Source organism: Halichoerus grypus, chromosome 6, assembly GCF_964656455.1.
Source record: "Halichoerus grypus chromosome 6, mHalGry1.hap1.1, whole genome shotgun sequence".
In the NCBI taxonomy this organism is placed as follows: Eukaryota; Metazoa; Chordata; class Mammalia; order Carnivora; family Phocidae; genus Halichoerus; species Halichoerus grypus.
The window spans coordinates 103,777,738-103,798,746 of NC_135717.1; the positions used below are offsets into that span (position 1 = coordinate 103,777,738).

At 37.4% G+C, this 21,009-nt stretch overlaps 1 protein-coding gene across 3 annotated transcripts in view; it reads right to left on the bottom strand.

Moving 5' to 3' along the window:
* Positions 1 to 21,009, bottom strand: part of DENND5B (DENN domain containing 5B) — a 189,772-nt gene that overhangs the window by 57,859 nt on the left and 110,904 nt on the right. For all 3 annotated transcript variants that reach the window (XM_078075846.1, XM_078075847.1, XM_078075849.1), the window contains 4 exons: positions 17,186 to 17,373; positions 10,321 to 10,857; positions 7,591 to 7,822; positions 3,003 to 3,153 (listed from right to left, as the gene is read on the bottom strand). In XM_078075846.1, the coding sequence (XP_077931972.1) occupies positions 3,003 to 3,153; positions 7,591 to 7,822; positions 10,321 to 10,857; positions 17,186 to 17,373 (1,108 nt within the window). The remainder of the gene's footprint in view (positions 1 to 3,002; positions 3,154 to 7,590; positions 7,823 to 10,320; positions 10,858 to 17,185; positions 17,374 to 21,009) is intronic.

Consider the following 21,009-nt stretch of genomic DNA (forward strand, 5'->3'; position numbering starts at 1 on the left):
AGATGGTGCCTACAAATCTATCTTGCTCCTCAGAGTATTATTCTATCTTCTTTGGGGCCAACCCTTTTAACAGAGTCCAGTTTAAGGCAGAAGTGAGGTATCTGAGGGCTCTTTCATTGTGGATGATCTTGTTACATTGGGTACACAAAATGGAAGTGGCATTGAGCCACCTGAATTTTCAGAAGGCAACTAGAGAATCAATGAAGGGAATAAAAAAGAATTAGAATTATGCCTTCTGACCTAAATGGCCCAAACTAAATAAGTTATATTAAGGTGGCTTAAAAGTATGATGTTTCTTTCAGATGATTTGTGAAACTATGTATTACAAAATTTTTGGTACTTACCTCTTTCTCATAGTACACATTTATGTTCAATATTTTAGGCTATTCAAAATTTCCTGGGGGCTACCAAAGCACAGTTTCCAAATCCAAAATTCTTGAGGTAACTGAGCCAGATAGTATGTATACGTGGTTTAACAGTTAAGGGCTTGAGCCCCCAAATCAGCAGAGCTAGGTTTGAATCTTAGTTGCACCACTTCCTAGCTATGTGATCTTGGAGCAAGTTGTTGAATCTCTCTGAACCTCATTCATAAAATGGGTAAAACAATATAGGTTTTATATATAGGGATATGCTTGTAAAAAGGAGCTAAAATGTACTCAGTGCAGTCAGCAGAGAAGGCAGTGTAGAATCAGCTTAATATTAGCTATTATTATCAGCAGATCAACTCCATAACCACCCCCCTCTTGGTGTGGAGAAGGCTCCACTGGCAGGAAAGGTATATTTGGAAGCAGAAAAAAGGAAAGAATAATTACTTCAATGCACTGATGAACATTTCTAAGTTTTCTGACTGAGCTCTGTTAAGGGGTATATATTTATGATGATAAATACTGAAAGGAAAAGCAGCAGCAATGTAAATGGTACTGTAACTGTTTTCCTTAATCCTAATCCATACACACCACTTTTTCCCTTTTGATGTGTTTGCTATCACTATAGCTTTCTCACATTTGGAACTAAATGAATCAATTATTCTAACACATTTATTTTTTTATTTTTTATTTTTTTAAAGATTTTATTTATTTATTTTAGAGAGGATGAGAGGAGAGAGAGAGCACATGAGAGGGGGGAGGGTCAGAGGGAGAAGCAGACTCCCTGCTGAGCAGGGAGCCCGATGCGGGACTCGATCCCAGGACTCCAGGATCATGACCTGAGCCGAAGGCAGTCGCTTAACCAACTGAGCCACCCAGGCGCCCCTATTCTAACACATTTAAAGGAACATTTAAAGGGACACCTTCAGCTAGGAAAATGGTAAGGGGTTCATTCTTTTCAGGGTATTAAAAATAGGGTATTAGCAGTACAAACAAGAATACACAAATATTACCACATATACATGCACCCCAAGAAATTCCAAATACCACAGTACCTAGCTTAGAACAGTGTTTACCAAATTAAACCAACTGTTACCATCGCATATTATACAATTTACCATGTTTTCCTTTTTCCTGACCAACAGAATCATGACAAACATTTTAGGAAATAAAGAGGCAAGTACCAAAAATTTGCAACATGTAAATTTAGCAGTTCATTTAAAAAAATAGAAACATCATCTAAACCATCTTTTGAGAACCTTCCCATTATTTAGTTTGGGCCATTTAGGTCAAAAGACATCATTCTACCTCTTTTTTATTCCTCTCACTGATTCTCTACTTACCTTTTGAAAATTCAGGTACCTCAATGCCACTTCCATATTGTGTACCCAGTCTTTACCGCAGTCTTCTATCCCATTTCTTTGCCACAGCCTGGTTTTTTCCTTTCCTCCTCTGGGCCACTTTTATAATAAGGTGATACGTGTTGTAGAATGTTAAAGGAGTATTTTCAGGTGAGAAAGGGGCAAATGATTCCAACCTGTCCAAGGTTCCTGGTTAGCGGTTAAGAATGAACTAAATCCCAGAATTATTGACTTCTGATTCCAAGCTTTCTTTGCAACTTACTGTATTTCCCTTTAATACTTTCCTTTGTGTCCTTTCTTGTAAAACCCTCCTTTATTCCTCACTCGTTAATAAAACACTTGTATTCACTCAAAATCCCTTAAACCCAAAGAACTCTTTTCAATTCTAATCATATTCAGATATTTTCTGAACGGAATCATCTGCCATAAAGAATGATAGGGTTTATCTTTATTTTTGATTGTTTTGTAATTTTTGAACTTGATACTTAAGAAGTACAAAGGTGGTGTTATGGGTAGAACTGTGTCCCCCCCTCAGTTCCCCATGATATGTTGAAGTCTTAAACTCAATACCTATGAACGTGATCTTATTTGGTAATAGCGTCTTTGCAGATGTAATCCAGTTAAGATGAGGTCGTTAGGGTGGGCCCTAATCCAATAGGACTGGTGTCCTCATAAGAAGGAAATTTGGACTCAGACACAGAGGGAAATGAAGACAGAGACAGAGACTGGAGTCAGCACTGTTAGAAGTCAAGGAATGCCTGAGGCCAGCAGAAGTTGAAGAAGCAAAGAAGGCTCCTTCCTTAGAGGTCCTGGAGGTAGAATGGCCCTGCCAGTTACTCGGTTTTAGACTTCCAGCTTCCAGAATTGTGAAAGAATAAATTTCTGTTGTTTTAAAAGCCATCAAATTTGTAGTACTTTGTATAGCAGTCCTAGGAAACGAATACAGACAATGAAAGTATAATTTTTCTAATTCCATTAGACAGTATTAGCATTATATTTAAATAGTCACTTAAAGTGAAAGTATTCCCAAGTGTACGTTACTTTAAAAAGGAAAAAAATCTCTGTCTTTGGATTTTTTACATGATGGAATTAAAAGTCAAATACTCACAGAATGCCAATCCATATTCCAAATGGACTGATTTGGCCTTTGAAGAAAGTAATCAGATCGTAAGATATTTAATGATCACAATGCCCCATGAGAGCCGCACAGCACTGCACTCTTCACTTACCCCTTCAACCCACTGCTCAAGCTCAAGTGAAGAACGTGCTTGCTTACTTGTTATTAGCTGGTCCTGTTGCCAAGACATCAGACTGTAACTTTGGAAAGAACCCTTGCTCGTATTTGCCTTGACCAATTTTCATATCAAGCAGATGTGGGTGGATTGCCGTGTGATCCATTTTCATCAGTCGCTGCTCAATTGATTGGGCTATAAATTAAATTTATAACAAATTAGAGGCATTTCATTGGCTAAACCTTAAAACAATGCTTCCTCCAGTCATGCACCAAGGAACTCAATCTTTCTGACACTCTAAAATAGATTTTTATAAAAGCTCTTGAGAAATCAGTGTAATGTAAGTATAAAAAGGTTAATTTTAAGTGAAAACTAGATGACTAATTTTCATGGTATGTTCTGCCTCTGTCAAAAGCAGCGCAGCAGGGTTGAAAAATCTTTAGTACTGAAACAAGTTTCCCTTAAGTGGGATATTCAGCATTTTAATACTTCAATATTTCAATATTAAATATATAAGAAAAATATTTTCTTAATGAAAATATGGTTCTAAGTACAACATTTAAGAAAACGATGGCAAATAAAATATTGACCTTGAACTGCGAGACAGGGAAGGAAAAGCAAGCACAGTAGCCTTATATTACTTTATTTCTTTGTACAAAGACCCATTAAATATCCATAGTTCTCCATTTGTAAAAACAAGAAATGGTGTAAAGTTTATTACTTCACTTTTAGCAACAGTCACATTCTCATTAGTAGGAGTCATTCAGGAGTGTTTATTAGATCAAGAGGGGTAATGCAGAGAACAATAAAATAAGCAGGCATTTAGAAAATGTCCAGAGGATAAGAAACTGACCTTTTGAAGAATAAAATAGCCAAAGTTAAAAGATAGGAATTGCTAACATTTCTATTTAAAACCACTTAAAGTTAGGAGGGTATCTCCAAGACCCAAGAAATAGTGAACTATTTCTCTGGTAGACAAATCTGATCTTAAATGTTTTTATGAACTGAATTTTCAAGAGAAAATATATTTGTGAAGCAAGACTAGGTCTTTAATTCTTTGCCTACAGAATACTAAAATGGGAGAACAAGCAGTAATTGTGGTGGTGTCATAAACAGAAAGCACTCTGGGAACTGTTAATCTTTGGATTTAAGAGAAGTAAAAAGGTATTTTTATAAGTATTTCATGGAACCAGTTTATTTTGCCTACTTCAATATCAGCAGATTGAATACTGCTGGTTATTCCCCATACATAGTCTTAAAAACTTTCTTTTTGAGTGGAGAGGGGTCTGTCCCAGACATATTCCACACCTGTCAAAAGAATATGCTTAATACCATCTTGTGTGAGATTAATGCTTCACCTAAGCCTTTATAATTCATATGAACTTGCCCAAAACTTTTTTTTTAAAGCTTTTTTTTTTTTTTAAGATTTTCTTTATTTATTTGACAGAGAGAGACACAGCGAGAGAGGGAACACAAGCAGCGAGAGTGGGAGAAGGAGAAGCAGGCTTCCCGCTGAGCAGGGAGCCCGATGTGGGGCTTGATTCCAGGACCCTGGGATCATGACCTGAGCTGAAGGCAGACGCTTAATGACTGAGCCACCCAGGCGCCCCCTTACCCAAAACTTCTTGAATTTCACTTTATTTTTAATCTGTAACTTGTAACTTCTCTTAAAACATAGTCCATATGGTCTATGTTGGGTGAAAAGAATGCCATGTTTTAACGTGAAATGGTATTTAATTTCCAATGATGCCCTCTGGCTCTCCACAACCCTATCTATATTCTCAGTGCTTCCTAATATTTATAAAACACTTAATTAACAGATGGTTCAGGCAAAATAAAGCTTAGATTCATGGCATGGAATTCTCTGAAGTCCCTGCCAATTTTATGTTCCATGAAATACTACAAAATTCCATCTCTGCCAATGAATGCTTCTGTTCTCATGAAAGGAAAAAAAAAGCAGCTTCAGTTTTTCCGCTGGATTTAAAATGACAGAGAAATCCATCTGATACTGAGTTATTCTCCTTCAGTCAGGAAGCTTTTTACAAACAAAAAGCTTGATTCACAATGAATTACTCTGGGGTTTATACTGAAGATTGCCATAGGGAGCATAATGCAATGTTACTTTTCAGTAATTATACCACCACTGAATACTGAACATTCAGAAATTATTAAATGCCTGCTTTGAGAGGTCATGGGCCCGTTAGATTTTCAAGGGTTTGTGCCAATACTCATTTTCTGTGATTGGTAAGAAAAAAAGAAAAACTCTGCATTACTATCAACTTGTCTTTCTGCACAGAAATCATGAGGTTCTGGTGCCACAATATCAACAGCAGATAGCCTCTGCCTAAAGAGTTCACCTGCAAATCAAAATTCTTTTTAGTTAGAGGCAAAACAAAAATAAAAACAACAAAGGACAAAAAACCAACACAATAAAAATCAATACAAAACAACAAAATGCCAATCTCTGTAGTTTTTGTTGGGGGGGGGTGGGAAGAGGATAATTTTACTTGATGAAAGAAATAACTGCACCATTTATGGGGGATAGACGGCAGTCACAGCCAGCTGCCTCCTTTTACTTAAAAAAAAAAAAAAGTCTTTGGTAAGTTAGGTTCCTTGGAGACTACTGCTTTAGCCCAATCTCATTTTCATATGTTAAAAATATAATGGTATATTTTCAAGAGAATTATATAATTTCTGTGATGACAGTGGGAATGTCAAACTTTTTGAGAGGCTGACAGAAAATCTATTTTAATTGAAAAGATTTTCTGGAAGCACACAAATAAAGGAATCACTGCTTAGCTCCATTAAAAAAATTCTGTCAGGAAGGGAGGAATGAAATTTTCTCAACAAGGCATTGTATTTTTCACATGGCTATTAAAGCACTGAAAGTCATACTGTTCTCTGAATAGGCACAGACAATTTCCTTCATTCCACTCCCTCAATTTCCAGAAACACAGAGGTAACTGCCACTTCCTGAAGGGGCCCCAAGGATCTACCCTCATAAGTGGGAATACAACAGAATGATGTTTCAGCGAGTTATCAAAGAGACCTCTCTTAAGACTATATAAAGACATCATTTACATATTTCTTTCCTTAAATATGCTACAACTACAGCATCACCACTTCTGTGACTTTGATCTATTTAAATAAAGTGAGAAAGGCAAGCATAGAAACAGAGCAAGAAACTCTTTCCTGCCTCTTTTTGCTCCAGAGGAAAACTTGCTCAAATAGCTTCTATATTGGAAGGGGGAAAAAAATGAAAAAAAGGGACACTCAAGTGATGGGTATCAGTTTATTTGGCAAAGAAAGTGTTAGGAACAAGGTATAAACGTATAAAATTGTGTGGATTGGTAACTGTAATAAATAAAGTATTTATTTGTCAGCGAGAGAGAGAGAGCACAAGCAGGGGGAGCGGCAGGCAGAGGGAGAAGCAGGCTCCCCGCTGAGCAGGGAGCCCGACGCGGGACTCTATCCCAGGACCCTGGGATCATAATCTGAGCTGAAGGCAGACGCTTAACCGACTGAGCCACCCACGCATCCCACTTCACATGTTTCTTTACTAAATAAACATCTAATGTGGTATTAAGGCTTCAGGTACTAGAATTAGTCAAATCTGAGTTCAAATCATGCTCCATCAATCACTAGCTATGCAATCATAAGCAAGTTACTTAACCTCTCAGCTTTCTCAACTGTAAAATGAGGACACTAATAAAACAAAAGTAAATGTGCTTACACTCCCTCATTGTTAAGATCAAAGGCAAAATGCATGTAAAACATGTGGTATGATGTTTGGCAGTACTCAGTAAGTACTCAGTAAATACTGGCTATTAATATGATTATTTATTTAATGGACTATATTACTGCCAGACAAGAATGGCCAAGACTCATGATTCTCTAAGGGAAAAACTGTGTCCGAGTTGGAAAAACTCTAATTTGAATACAGGAATCCAGAGATTTAATTTCAGTAAGTGAAACTATTAAAAATTAATGGCCCCACTAAAAAGTAAATATACTGTTACAGTTATGTAAATTAGGCAGCATCTCAGATTTATTAAATTCATACTTACCTTTCCTTTAATGAAGAGAAAAGAAGTGAGAAGTAAAAAGCTACATAAGCAGCAAGAAAAATTTACATTTTTTTCAATTAAGGCAATAAAAGAGAATAAGACAAAATTCACAGCAACCTTATGGTTATATTCCATTCAATTTGTTACTGTTTTTCCCCCTTCTTTCTTTCTTCTTTTTTTTTGGAGGAGGGAAAGGCAGAGGGAGAGGGAGAGAGAAAGAATCTTAAGCAGGCTCCATGCCCAGCACGGAGCCGGATGCGGGGCTCTATCTCAGGAACCTGAGATCATGACCTGAGCCGAAATCAACAGTTGGATGCTTAACTAACTAAGCCATCCAGGCGCCCCTGTTTTTTCCTCTTCTAAGGGCAGAGGAATGTCAAGTAGGAATGGAATGGACATTAACTCACAGAAACAGAAGGAAACAAAACTACAGAAAGCACCTGATACAGTATAAAGGATTAACCATGAAGTCTAAAACTGAAAATTAATTTTCGGTTTATAAGGCCAACATTGTGTAAAAAGAAACGATCATGGATTTTAATTTTAAAAGGCATGACAAAGGTACCTGCTTCTTTTAAAGTGCTGCATTTCTGATAAATAGATGTCCTCAAGGTGGGTGCCCTTACATTATACAGTCTCATCTTCTCAATCCGAGAGTCAAAGACCCGAAGCAAAGAATCCTTCTCTTCCCACTGAGACATAATTTTATTATCAATAAAGGTGGCAAACATCTGTGTTTCAATGAAGCGTGAAAGAAATGGCAGGTAAGGCTCAGGCTGGTCGGAGAGAAAGGAAGCCTGTAATGAGATAATTAGAAATTATTAGTGCAAGGAGACTATCTTAGTACTACGTGATAAATCTGAAAATTTGTTGGTGAGGTCATTTTTTAAAAATCGTGTAACGCTTAGGCCTTTAGCACTGATCCCACCTTTCAAAACTGATTCACATTCTGGTACTCATTAATCATTAGGTAGAAAAGAGGGCATTACTAATGAAAGAGGGTGGATCAATTTATCGTCAATCATCCTCTTACCAATAATTTTTGAGCCTTTCCCAGTGAACTGTGATTTTTTTTCTGCTCTCTATTCCTAGCTTATGCAGTATACTGCTGAGTCATAAGGCACTTACATGACCAATGAGTATGATTGAGATATATACATAAGTAATAACCTTAAAAAAACATGGAATTTGTGCTTATGGGTGAAATCTTGTTTGTCAAGTGGATGTTTTTCTAGGCCCCAACACTGTTTGAGACTGATGGATGAGTGCTAATTCAAGATCAAACTCCTTCCAAACCTGTGTTGATTAGAGAGTCTGGGCCTTGGGGCGCCTGGATGGCTCAGTTGGTTGGGCGACTGCCTTCGGAATGGGTCATGATCCTGGAGTCCCGGGATCGAGTCCCGCATCGGGCTCCCTGCTCAGCGGGGAGTCTGCTTCTCCCTCTGACCCCCCCCCCATGTGCATTCTCTCTCTCAAATAAATAAAATCTTTAAAAAAAAAAAAGAAGAGTCTGGGCCTTAACAACTAAAAAAAGTATTGCCTGAAAAACCATCCAAAGCAAGCTGGGCCTTTAGAAAACATGTACAACCAGCTGCATATTCCTGTTACCAGCTTGTCTGATGCATGGAATGGTTCAGTAAATTGTGATCAGTTCCTAATTCAAAGTGTTTGTTTGTTTTTCTGTGGTTCTTCAGGTCCATGTGTTTACAGGAATTCTAGTCACAGTTTGATACTAGCTGAAATTTGGGAGTGAATTATTATTTCAGCTCCTGGGTTGGTTTTGCTTTTCACTCTTTTGAGTAGGTGCAGTGTGGCAGAAGCTAGAAGGTGGAAGATGGAAGGGTAAGTTCTGACATAAGATTAGTCTCCTTAATACTCACTGGCTTCTTCCTAGCATATTTATTTTTCATTCTAAAATTTAGGAAGCCTTTAAAAAAGTTCCTTATAGAAACCCACTTATTCAATTTAAGTGCCACCAGGGCTCAGATGTGTTTACATAAATCCAAATAGCCAGTGAAAGGTTCATAGTAGTCTCTAAAAATCAATTCACCTCTTCAAAAGATATTTTACAGATAAATATCAATTTTACTTTTTCTAGAGCAAACAGCTTCCCCTCTCCCTCTAAATGGGCCAGATATCTGGCTTTTGATATTCAGACCCTCGTGGACTACAACACTTAAGTTAGCAAAGACTTGGCTTGGAGGACTAGCATGTGATAGTCCTGTACATTTTCCTAGTGAAAAATGCAATGATTACAAGCCTTCTGGAATCCAAATGAAACTTTCATTTCTCTAGTGGTTATATAAAAAGAATTCCATTTATAGTTTGAAACTACATAAAGATTAAGAAGGAAGAAAGTACCAGTGCTTGATTTAGATAAAAATTTGAATTGCCCCAAGGATAAATCATGAATGTACACAGATTAGTTCCGAGTAGGATAGGAAAAAAAATGGTTAAGCTTAATAAGAAAGGAACCTAAAAGTAGGAATACATTTGGAGAAGTGAAGGCTTCTTAATTTATTAAAGAAGCTTTCTCAAACATAAAATGCATCAGAACTTACTGCTGAATGTAGTTTATAAACTTCAAGTGAAAAAATGTCTGATGAAATCAGAAAATAATCTTTGATACTACCAACCTTTACAAAAAAATGTTTATTAATATTTACTTGTCAGAGTCTCCACAATTGTAGATTAGCCTCTTAGAATACATTAGGCCTTTTTAGAGGTCTTTCATGACACAAAGCTACCATTTAGCAAAAAACCATATGCATTCTAATAGCAACATGATGCCTTGGCAATCAGAGAGGCAGGGGACTGAACTACACTCTAGTGACCTGAAAGAGTTAATGCACACCTCTAAGTGCTTTTGTCTGGAAAACAAAAACAAGCAAAAAGACTGGTGGATATGTCCAGAAAATCTGCCAGAAGAATACTCTATAGTAAACCTTAGAAAGAAGCTTCAACTTCAGCAGGACAATTGAAAGCCAGTGTCATTTTCTGTCTTCCTTTCCCACAAACTTTGGAAAAGAACCTTAGACTTACAGTCATAAAACCTAATTCATTCACTTTTTCTCTCTTTTGATCCTAAGATGAGGTAAAACTCTGTCTTCTGAAACTAAAGGGCTATCTTTACATGGATAAGTTGAGATGTCATCATAGGATGAAGACAAAATATAAGAATAAGTTCTTAATGGGAAGGGAGAGAGGAAAAATCTGTAGTTAAAAAAGTTAGCAAAATCAGTAAGACAGCCCACTAAGAGCCATAAAAAAAGGGAAACGAAGTGTTTTTTTTTACTTTGTCAAAGTTCTGCATCTGTTCTCGGTTGGTCAGCCAGGATTCCATGTCCTGGGCAGTCTGAATCACAAACGCTTCATAATCTGCAAACATCTGTGTAAAGCGGTTAGCAAAGACCTCACGGAGCTGCACGTTGAGCTGGTAGTCCCTTAGTTCTGCCTCTTCACACTGCAGTTTTAAATCCTTTTCTTTTTCACTCAGTGTGGCAGAGAGATCCATTTTTTCCACAGTCACACCGGTCCGCTTGGCCAGAGCTTGGAGGCGGGCTATGGTTTCATTGCCCTTCAGTAACTCGTACATGCTGATGTTGTTACTGGAGACGTTGCCATTCTTCTTGTCGTTAACCAAGTCCTTCAGAACCAGATTCTTCAGTTTTGTGGCACTCTCACTGCAATGGAGGCTGCCCTCAGGAGGGATCTCAAATTGAAGAAGCACTTCAGAGAGTTCCTGGATAAAATCCACCTTATTGGGGAACTGTGGAAATTCTTCAGGCAGTTCAATAAAATGGTTGTCAATATCCACAAAACACAAATTAGCCTGAAAGAAAAAGAATACAAAGGTTTTAAAATAACATTTTTATATTCTAAAATATTCTTGCCACTATTATAAACAAACTCATAGATTACACACTGCCTCTTTTTAAACTGAGATATAACTGACACATAACATTTTGTTTCAGGTGTGTGATTCAATAAAAATTATGAAATGATCACCACAGTAAGTCTTAGTTAACATCCATCACCACACATAATTACAATTATTTTCGTGTGACAAGAACTTTTAAGACCTTACAATGCCTTTTATGTTAACTTTCTGAAGATTAAGCATTTTTATTCTTTAAATAATTCTTGGGTGCCTGGGTGGCTCAGTCAGTTAAGCGTCTGCCTTCAGCTCAGGTCATGATCCCAGGGTGCTGGGATCAAGTCCCACATCAGGCTCCCTGCTCGGCAGGACTCTGCTTCTCTCTCTACCCCTCCCCACTGCTTGTGCTCTCTCTCTCTCAAATAAAATCTTTAAAAAAATAATAAAAATAAAAATAAATTTCTTTTTCCAGCATTTTTTCCCTAGTATTCTATACCATATTTAATAAAAATGGATAATTTTCTCTGGGTCTTAGCAATTTGTTATCACCTGGACACGATTCTGTAATATATGACATCTCTTCGGCATTCCTAAATGAGTAAAGGTGCACAGAGTTGTAGTACCTTACAAACAGAAGGCACTGGGTAAAATGAGCACTGGATGAATCCAGTCAGAATTTTCTATGCCATTCCACTTCTATGACCATTTGTAATTTAGAATTAATAATAACTGCTAAATTTTAGCAGCTGTAGTCCCCACAAATGGGATGAAATTGGCAAAGAACAATCCAATTCACAGAATACCCACAAATTTTCACTTTATCCAAAATTAGCTTCAACCTCTTGGCAAAACCATTTCAGAAGTTATTAGACAAACAGCAGGAGGCAGAGAGTGGTAGAGGCAAGTGCTCAGACAATTACAAATGATTACCCCCTTGAATAATTAAGAGCTGATTCAGGAGATATTTTTGAGTTGAAAAAAAAAAAGAGGAAATAGAAATCAGAGGAAAAATTTTTTTGAGTTTGCTTACACTACAGATTTTGAATTTATATTGAATAAAAAGACTTTTAAATATTTTCCAAATAATTATGAACAATTCAAGGGGCCAAGTACATGCATGCAATTCTCATTATCCCTCAGGTACGTGATTATAGTAGACTCCAAAATAACATTTTACTTTTCCTGTTCATACCCTCTTAATCAGAACGAGGTTGTCAGTGTAAAGGAAGATTGTGCTCATGGACTGTGGAAGGGTGGGAGGCCAAAGGTATAGCCGATCACATAAAACTGAATCTGACTACACTAGTGGCTGGACAGAGGGCACAGGGTGGAAGTCAACCAACAGAAGAAGTTTCACTTCGAGTTTCCCCATCTCTCCCACAGCCCTGCCACCCAGGTCAGCAAGGAGACAATTCACACTACCCTTTGATCCTGTGTGGCAACGTAAGATGAAAACAGGAGAGCAAAGAGTTGGGTTTTTATTTTTCTCTTTTGATCCCTGCTCTTTATGTCAGGTGCTAAAGCACATAAAGTACAAATTTCTATATTTAGCTCAATCAAAACTCAAGATTTCCCCCATTTAAAAACAGAGAATCAACAGTGCTTCCTCTCAAGCCTGACGTGACCTCTGAATCCAACTCTTTAATTCTGCAGATGAAGAAATTCAGGCCCAAGAAGTTAGGCGACTTCCTGACACCTGTTCCCAATAAGCATCATCAAACAGCCTGGTGGCTTAAAAGATTTTTTGCCTCCCATTCTCCTCATCTCCAACATCAGTAGTTTCCTTTAAATAAAGTAAGAGATGAAGTCAAATCTTGCTGAAGACAGTATTGCTGCCTACAGCTTTCTTTAAATCCACATCATTATATACGTATCTGTAGTCTCTAGGAAAGCAGAATGTGTTGAAAGGCTTAGGGGGAGAAAGTAGGTCACTGTAATTCAAATGGATGATTCAGTATCTTTAAAAATGGAAGAAAAAAATTCACTAACTTGCTAATCTAAATGTTAGCCAACCAACCTCCCGCCACTTACATTTTGTACTGTGTTCTTCATTAATGCCTTCCTGCTATCCTTTTCTATCCTTCTTCTATAAAAGAGAAAATGCTACATCTGGGAAATTTTAAAGCTTGTTATGCTCATACAATCACTGATGATCTGAAAGGGGTACGGCAAGGTGCATGTTCCAGCACCACACTACTGGCCTGTCTTCATGTTTCCATGAGTCTCTCATACCCTCCCTATGACTGCTTAGATGGGTCCAAGTTGGGGCTTTGATTATCACAAAATGAAAACAGGATTAACTTGTGTTATGAAGACTTAATGAAGAAAAATCAAAAAGCCTTTTTTCTAAAACAAAGAACTCCATACAATAGGGCATATGGATAAGTCACTTTTTAAATATTAATACCATTAAACTAAAAAATTATTATCAGAAGAGCTCAAGAAATTTTATATACACAATAAGAAATATACTTGACTCTCAGTTTTACATTGTTCTAGGACTAGAAATATTTCTATATCTTAATTGATCAATGCTGCTCACACATTCATGGTAAGTTATCACTTCTAGTTAAAAATGAAAAACATGGGGGCCCCTGGGTGGCTCAGTCATTAAACGTCTGCCTTCAGCTCAGGTCATGATCCCAGGGTCCTGGGATTGAGTTCTGCACTGGGCTCCCTGCTCAGCGGGGAGCCTGCTTCACCCTCTCCCCCTGCTCATGTTCCCTCTCTTGCCGTCTCTCTGTCAAATAAATAAATAAAATCTTAAAAAAAAAAAGAAAAAAAAAAGAAAAACATGGGACGCCTGGGTGGCTCAGTCATTAAGTGTCTGCCTTTGGCTCAAGTCATGGTCCCAGAGTCCTGGGATCGAGCCCCACATCGGGCTCCCTGCTCAGTGGGGAGCCTGCTTCTCCCTCTCCCACTGCCCTTGCTTTTGTTCCCTCTCTCGCTGTCTCTCTCTGTCAAATAAGTAAGTAAAATCTTAAAAAAAAAAAAAAAGAAAAGAAAAACATTCCCTCAAAAGAAAGGCAACAAAGACTTGAAGTTTAATCATTTCTTCTGCCATGAAGCTTTCCTATGTCCCTACCCTAAAGGCATTCTGATTTCCTCTGCATATATACTTAGTTCATTCATTCCTCTTACTTATTTTTTTAACCTGTTATATTTGTAAATGACTTATTTTGGAAAGCAGAAATTATATCTTATTTATCTTAATGTCTCTTAATGTATCCTACACTGCTAGTGTATGAGACCACTGGTGAATGAATGAATAAGGCTCAAGAAGATGGTCATTTTGTGGCACCTCAAAAATGTACACAGGAGGAGGAGGTATCCAGGAATGTGAGGCCAGGGCAGCTCTCTCCATGCTTAGTAAGAGATACAGTTTCTCAATGGCTGAAGTTAAACTGGCAAAGGGTAAGCCAGAGGAGAATATTTAAAATATTCCCACAGAGGGCCGCCTGGGTGGCTCAGTCGGTTAAGCGTGTGCCTTCGGCTCAGGTCATGATCCCAGGGTCCTAGGACCGAGCCCCGCATTGGGCTCCCTGCTCAGTGGGAAGCCTGCTTCTCCCTTTCCCCGTGCTTGTGTTCCCACTGTCACTGTCTCTCTCTCTCTGTCAAATAAATAAATTCTTAAAAAAAAAAAAAATTCCCACAGAAAAAATAAAATAAAATATTCCTATAGAATCTCAGGGTAAGATACAACAAAAAGAAAGTAGAAAAGCAATTCTAATTTAGTGTTTTGATTTTTTTGCCACCATTTACTGTAAAGATAAGCAAGAATGGGAGAAAGTGAGGTACTATTCTCTGAAATTCATCCTCAGTACTATATCCTTCTACCATCACTCTCCCCACCCCAACCCCTCAAGAAACAATATAACAAAATGGCTACCTGTGCCTATCATTTTAGAACTATGGGGAAAGTAAGTGGGTGGTTAATTATAAGTCTATGTACTTACATTAGTTAGCTAACTAAAATCATACCTTCTTAAAATAATCATTTTGTAAACTTATCATTTTCATAACTATTCTAAGTAACCCTGTCACTATTTTTTTCTTTTTTTCACTATTTTTAGCTATTATTTTATTTTACAGTTTTCAGGGAAAGGAGGGAGGAGGTGAATATTATGAGTGAGTATATTTAAATCACTTTTTAAATGGCTTTTTTTTTTTAAAGATTTTATTTATTTGACAGAGAGAGAAACAGCAAGAGAGGGAACACAAGCAAGGGAAGTGTGAGAGAGGAAGCAGGCTTCCCGCTGAGCAGGGAGGCCGATGGGGGGCTTGATCCCAGGACCCTGGGATCATGACCTGAGCCAAAGGCAGATGCTTAACAACTGAGCCACCCGGGTGCCCCCAAAATGGCTATTTTTATACTTACTTTTCCAAAATTATGTGAAGTTGATTATTTCATCTCACTGTAAAATGTTACGAGCACAAAGTGACCTGTGTGCATTCTAAAGATAAACAAACTTAAAAATTCTGAACGCTCTTGCAGCGATGTCTGTGATTTTCTCATTTTCTACTCATTAAATCAAGTCTTTAATAAATAACCTGGGTCAGCTGTGAAAATAGCAGTGCTTCTGTATAGAAAATATATGTTAGTATATCATTATTTTAGAAGAAAATGCTAACAGCTGACCCAGGTTATTTCCTGTTATTCTACTCTTTGAATAGATGAGCATGTACACTTATTAAAGAGTATTGATTTAATGAGTAGAAAATTAGAAAATCACAGACCATTGCTGCAAGAGCGTTCAGAATTTTTAAGTTTGTTTATCTTTAGAGCCAGAGAATACATGCTGACATGTAGAGAAAAAGATTTCCCCACTACAAAAATATCTAGTGGCATTTAAAAACTCTCAACAATTATAACTCATGTAAAAATGGAAATATAATATTTATACACCTAAACATATTGTCTTATAAAATATCATTTGATGAATATACAAACAGACCAGATACTCAACAGGAAACTAAAACATGTCACTATTTAAGTCCTTAAACTTAAATTGCATTTAAAATAGATTTGACTATTCTATTTCTTTTTCCTTGAAAATTTAAAGGATTACTTCTTTGAACCAACAAGATACTTAGATTAATCTAGATTAATCTAATAAAAGAGAAAACAAGAGAGTTCAGGTAATAGAGAAAAGAGATATACTGGGGAGGCAAAAGTAGACACGCATAAACTCAGAAAGAGCAAGACAGCTTAAATATGTATTTTATATGATCTGAATCAAGCTATTTTCCCCTGAACAAAAATGTTAATTTTGGTAGGGAAACATTCATTGGAATAAAGTAAGCAGTGGATGATTACATGAATCATTACTGGGTACAATGGCTGTGGCTTAGTGTGTTATTTTAAATTCACTTATTAAAATGAGAACCTCTTTGGGAAATAAGAACAAATAAAAGCAAAGCACAGCATTGAAGATTTTATTAAGAAAGGTGCTAATTAAATAGCTAATAATATAAAGTCGTTAACTACTTAATGTTTTGTAATAGGCCATGGCACTCTCATCAATATTTCATTTCAAAGGTTTTACATTCCAATTCTGAGTACCATTAACGACAGCCAAAAACTAGATTCAAAATGCTTCCAAGAATTCCTATTTTCTTCTTAAACAACATCTGAAAATACAACACACAGAAAGCATAGTAACCTTAAGTGGTCTAAAAGCTAGGGGTTAGAATTTTTATCTCAAAAAAAAAAAAAAAAAGAATTTTTATCTCAATCACCTAGTCAAGTTGACGTTTAGAAAAAGTTAGTAACTAGCTGTAGGTCTGAAAACAAAGAATATTAAAGTATTTGATACTTCCATTATCCATAGCTTGCTGAGAGATGTTACTTTTCATTTGATGGAAGTCAAGAATCAAATTCATCTCAATTAATACAATGACTTTAAAGAGTTTAATGATGTGAAAACCTGGGCTATACTGTTTAAAAGCAGAATTTATAACATGAATGGGGGAAAAAGAAATTAAATGTTATTAGAATAATTAAGCAACTAGACCACGCTACTGTTGTTCCATCTTCACAAATTTAAAGCTGTGAAAATTTTGTCACTGTCCTGTTTGAACCATGCTGAATTAATGACTAGTCATGATAACCCTCAGAAGTCAGGATCTGTGCTCTATGGCTCAGGCTCTACCCTAGCCCTACTCGGGAGATTCAGGACGGTCAGAGACACAGTTTGGACAAAGACAATGCTGTCTAACAATAAAGTGGCCTTGACCTAAATCAACAAAGAGCAAATGCTTTATCACTCATTATAAGTTTTACCTCTTGAGGAAGTTCTAGTTTAGAACGGTCAGTTCCTTCTTTTGACTGAAGGCCCATCAGATAAGGGACAGGAGCATCAAGAAAATGTAGCAGAGAAGCAGGGAGGATGGGCACATAAACATGCTGCCATTGAAATGGGAACAAAAGTGTGGTGATGCCTTCCGCCACAGTCATCAAGCGTTGATAATCTGTACAGAACAAGGAAAAAAGGAGGGGAAGATTCCAAATAAAAACATAATCACTGCATTAAGCTTGAAAATACTAATTTCCATGAAAAAAATCTTGTTGTAATAAATGTTTCTTTATGATCATGCAGAAAATAGGTCAATTCTATCCCAGCATAATTAAAGAGTTCAATGGTTTCACTTGAATGGTACTAAGGGGTATGAGTAGGTGGGAAACACTATCTTATTCTTGCTTCTCAAATCACCAGTATGTAAGTTTACACTCCCTTAAAATGTGGAGGAAACAATAACTAATAGAATTGCTCTTGGCATGTAGCCCATCGAAAATGTACCAGGATATTGCTACTGATTACTTTTTGTATACATGCATATCAATGTAATTCCCAATTCAGACGCTCTTTTTTTCTTGTATATATGATCATGGTTATGGCCTATGGTTATCCTGATTATATTTATTTTAGCCTTCATTTTGTGGGTTTAAGAAATCAAACAAATATATGCATTCATAATCATACTTCCTATATTTAACCCCCAACTACGTAACTATCAAATCTGGAAACAAAGTGAAAGTTACCTGAAAATTAAAGGTTGATTTTTGTGTTTTTGTCACATGAATTAATCAAAACTACAAACTGCTAACAATATTAAAGTGCCCTCCCCATTTTATTGCAATATAATTGACATATAACACTGTATTAGTTTTAGGTGTATGACATAATTATTTGATATATGTATATATTGCAAAATGATTACCACAGTAAGTTTTGTTAACATCTATTATCTCACATAGTTACAAATAAAGTGCCCTCTTAAACCACTCTGCCATAGAGGTACTTTATTCATTATTGTCTATAAACCTCATTTAAACCTTTGGAGGCAGATGTGTTTAGAATTCATTTATTTTTTATAAAGGTAATATTGTGGGGTGCCTGGGTGGCTCAGTCGGTTAAGCAAGCATCTGCCTTCAACTCAGGTCATGATCCTGGAGTCCTGAGATTAGGGTTCCCTGCTCAGCAGGGAGTCTGCTTCTCCCTCTCCTTCTGCTCCTCCCCCAGCTCATGCTCTCTTTCTCACTCACTCACTCTCTCGCTCTCTCAAATAAATAAATAAATAAATAAATAAATAAAAATTTAAAAAAAGGTAATATTGTGCATATAGCATATACATGAAATATCTAGGGCAGCACCCTGTAATAAAACACATTAATATTTCTGCAGCAAACTTTATGAGTGTCCTAATAAGACAGATAAAGAATTTAAATAGGGTCACTCTGGTTCAGGTCTTTTTCAATAAATGAGTTATAAAAAGAATCTTTTATTTTCTGAAATTTTTTGGATTTGAAAATTGAAGAGAAAGGATTATGGACTTGTAATTTTGCTCTCATAGAATTCACTGGACACAAAAACAGTTAAATCTGGGGGAGTAAGATTTGGGGGAAGTCTTTTTAAAAAGGTTAAAGAAAATGATCAGATGCTATTTGGTTCACATCAACCCAAAGAACACCTGACCAAACATAAACAGGATGTTTTCTGCTTAAAAATCTTTGTGTTGTTTTATAATTTGTATATAACTACCTTTAATAGTCTACAGTGGGATTCTGGTAATGAATCATCAGCTATCCATAGCCAAGTATACTTAGAAGTTTCCTTATGTGATTCACTACTAAGACTTAAATTTTAGGGGGTGCCTGGCCGGCTTAGTCGGTAGAGAATGTGACTCTTGATCTTGGGGTTGTAGACTTGAGCCCCACGTTGGGTGTAGAGATTACTTAAAAAAATTCTTAAAAGAAAAAAAAAGACTTAAATTTTAGGTGAAAACCTGTTTATAGGAATACTTTAAAAACACAAATACCAGGGGGCCTGAGGGGTAGGGGTCAGACATAGGAACATGAATAGCTGACCAAATTACCTCAGGTGGGGACATGGACACACAGACACATGAACATGAACAAACACACACACACACACCAGCTGAGGCCCAGAGAACATGAATAGCTGACCAAATTACTGCAGGTGGGGACATGGACACACCTGAACACGAACATGCACGCTCACACACACACCAGCTGGGACACACATGAACATGAACACACACACGCGTACGCACACACACACACATACACACACACCAGCTGAGGCCCAGAGAAGCTGGGCTGAGACAGCTGGTACTCTGTGGAGATGGGGTGGTCAAAGGAGATCAAATAATCAGCTACCTACCACTTTGCTGGTCAACAGGCAGATGTTTGAGCTATAGGAGATGGGGTCTTTCATCACACAGGTAGGGGTGGGGCAGCTGACCTGAAACCCTGAAATCTGTTAAATGTCCCTGTAACTGTAGCTCTGAACTATGACAGGACTCCATAATGGCCTTGCCCTGTGGGCTTTTTTCTCCACTGTGGGCTCAGTAAGGACAGAGTGGTACCCATTTGCCCATAAAGCACAGGGCCTAATTTATAGCAGTACTGATCAAAATTTACTGACCACCCCCACCAAAATTTTCTTTTTTAGAGAGAGAGACCATGCACAAGCACATGTGCAGGGGAAGGAGCAGAGGGAGACAGAGAGAATCTCAAGCAGACTCCACGCTGAGCACAGAGCCTGACGTGGGGCTTGATCTCATGACCCTGAGATTATGACCTAAGCCGAAATCAAGAGTTGGATGCTTAACCAACTGAGCCACCCAAGCGCCCCTACTGACCAAATTTAATGATGCTACCCAATGTTATAATTTTCTCCTCTTATTGTAAAAGTCCTAACAAAACACAAAAAAATAAGGGGTAGGAATGCATGCAAATAGGAAAAGGCCAAATTCAGGGAAATGTCTAAGATGGCCACCCATTTCAACCAAGGATTGGAGTCTTTTTTATTTTTGTAACTTTGGCACCTTATCCCAGTATCTGACATATTAACAGATGTTCAAATTAAAAAAAAAAAAATTTAAAGATTTTATTTATTTGAGAGAGAGAGAGAGAGAGAGAGAGAGCAGGGGGAGGGGCAAAGGGAGAAGGGAAGCAGGCTCCTCACTGAGTGCGAAGCCAGAGCCTGACATGGGGCTGGATCCCAGGACCCCGAGATCATGACTTGAGCTAAAGGCAGATGCTTAACTGACTGAGCCACTCAGGCGACCCTCAAAATATTTTTTAACAAATAAATGAATTAGTGGGATAAGACTACATAATTTTGCTGGATATCCACAACTTAAATAGACAATTGGTTAGATTTCATCCACAAGAGACTAAAGAACTAATTTTTCAGTAGGAGAAAATGTAACTACTCAGACGAGAAACTGCATTCAAAAATCACATTTCTTGGATATTCATATATTCAGTTAATTATCTACATGCCCACTTATAAAGAAAATTCAAATATCCATTTACTAAGCCATGGGATACTGTTCATTACACAGAGAATTTTTTACCGGGACGCCTGGGTGGCTCAGTTGGTTAATCGACTGCCTTCAGCTCAGGTCATGATCCTGGAGTCCCTGGATCAAGTCCTGCATCGGGTCCCTGCTCAGCAGGGAGTCTGCTTCTCCCTCTGACCCTCCCCCCTCTCATGCTCTCTCTATCTCATTCTCTCTCAAATAAATAAATAAAATCTTAAAAAAAAAAAGGATTTTTTACCAAGTAACTTATTCTAA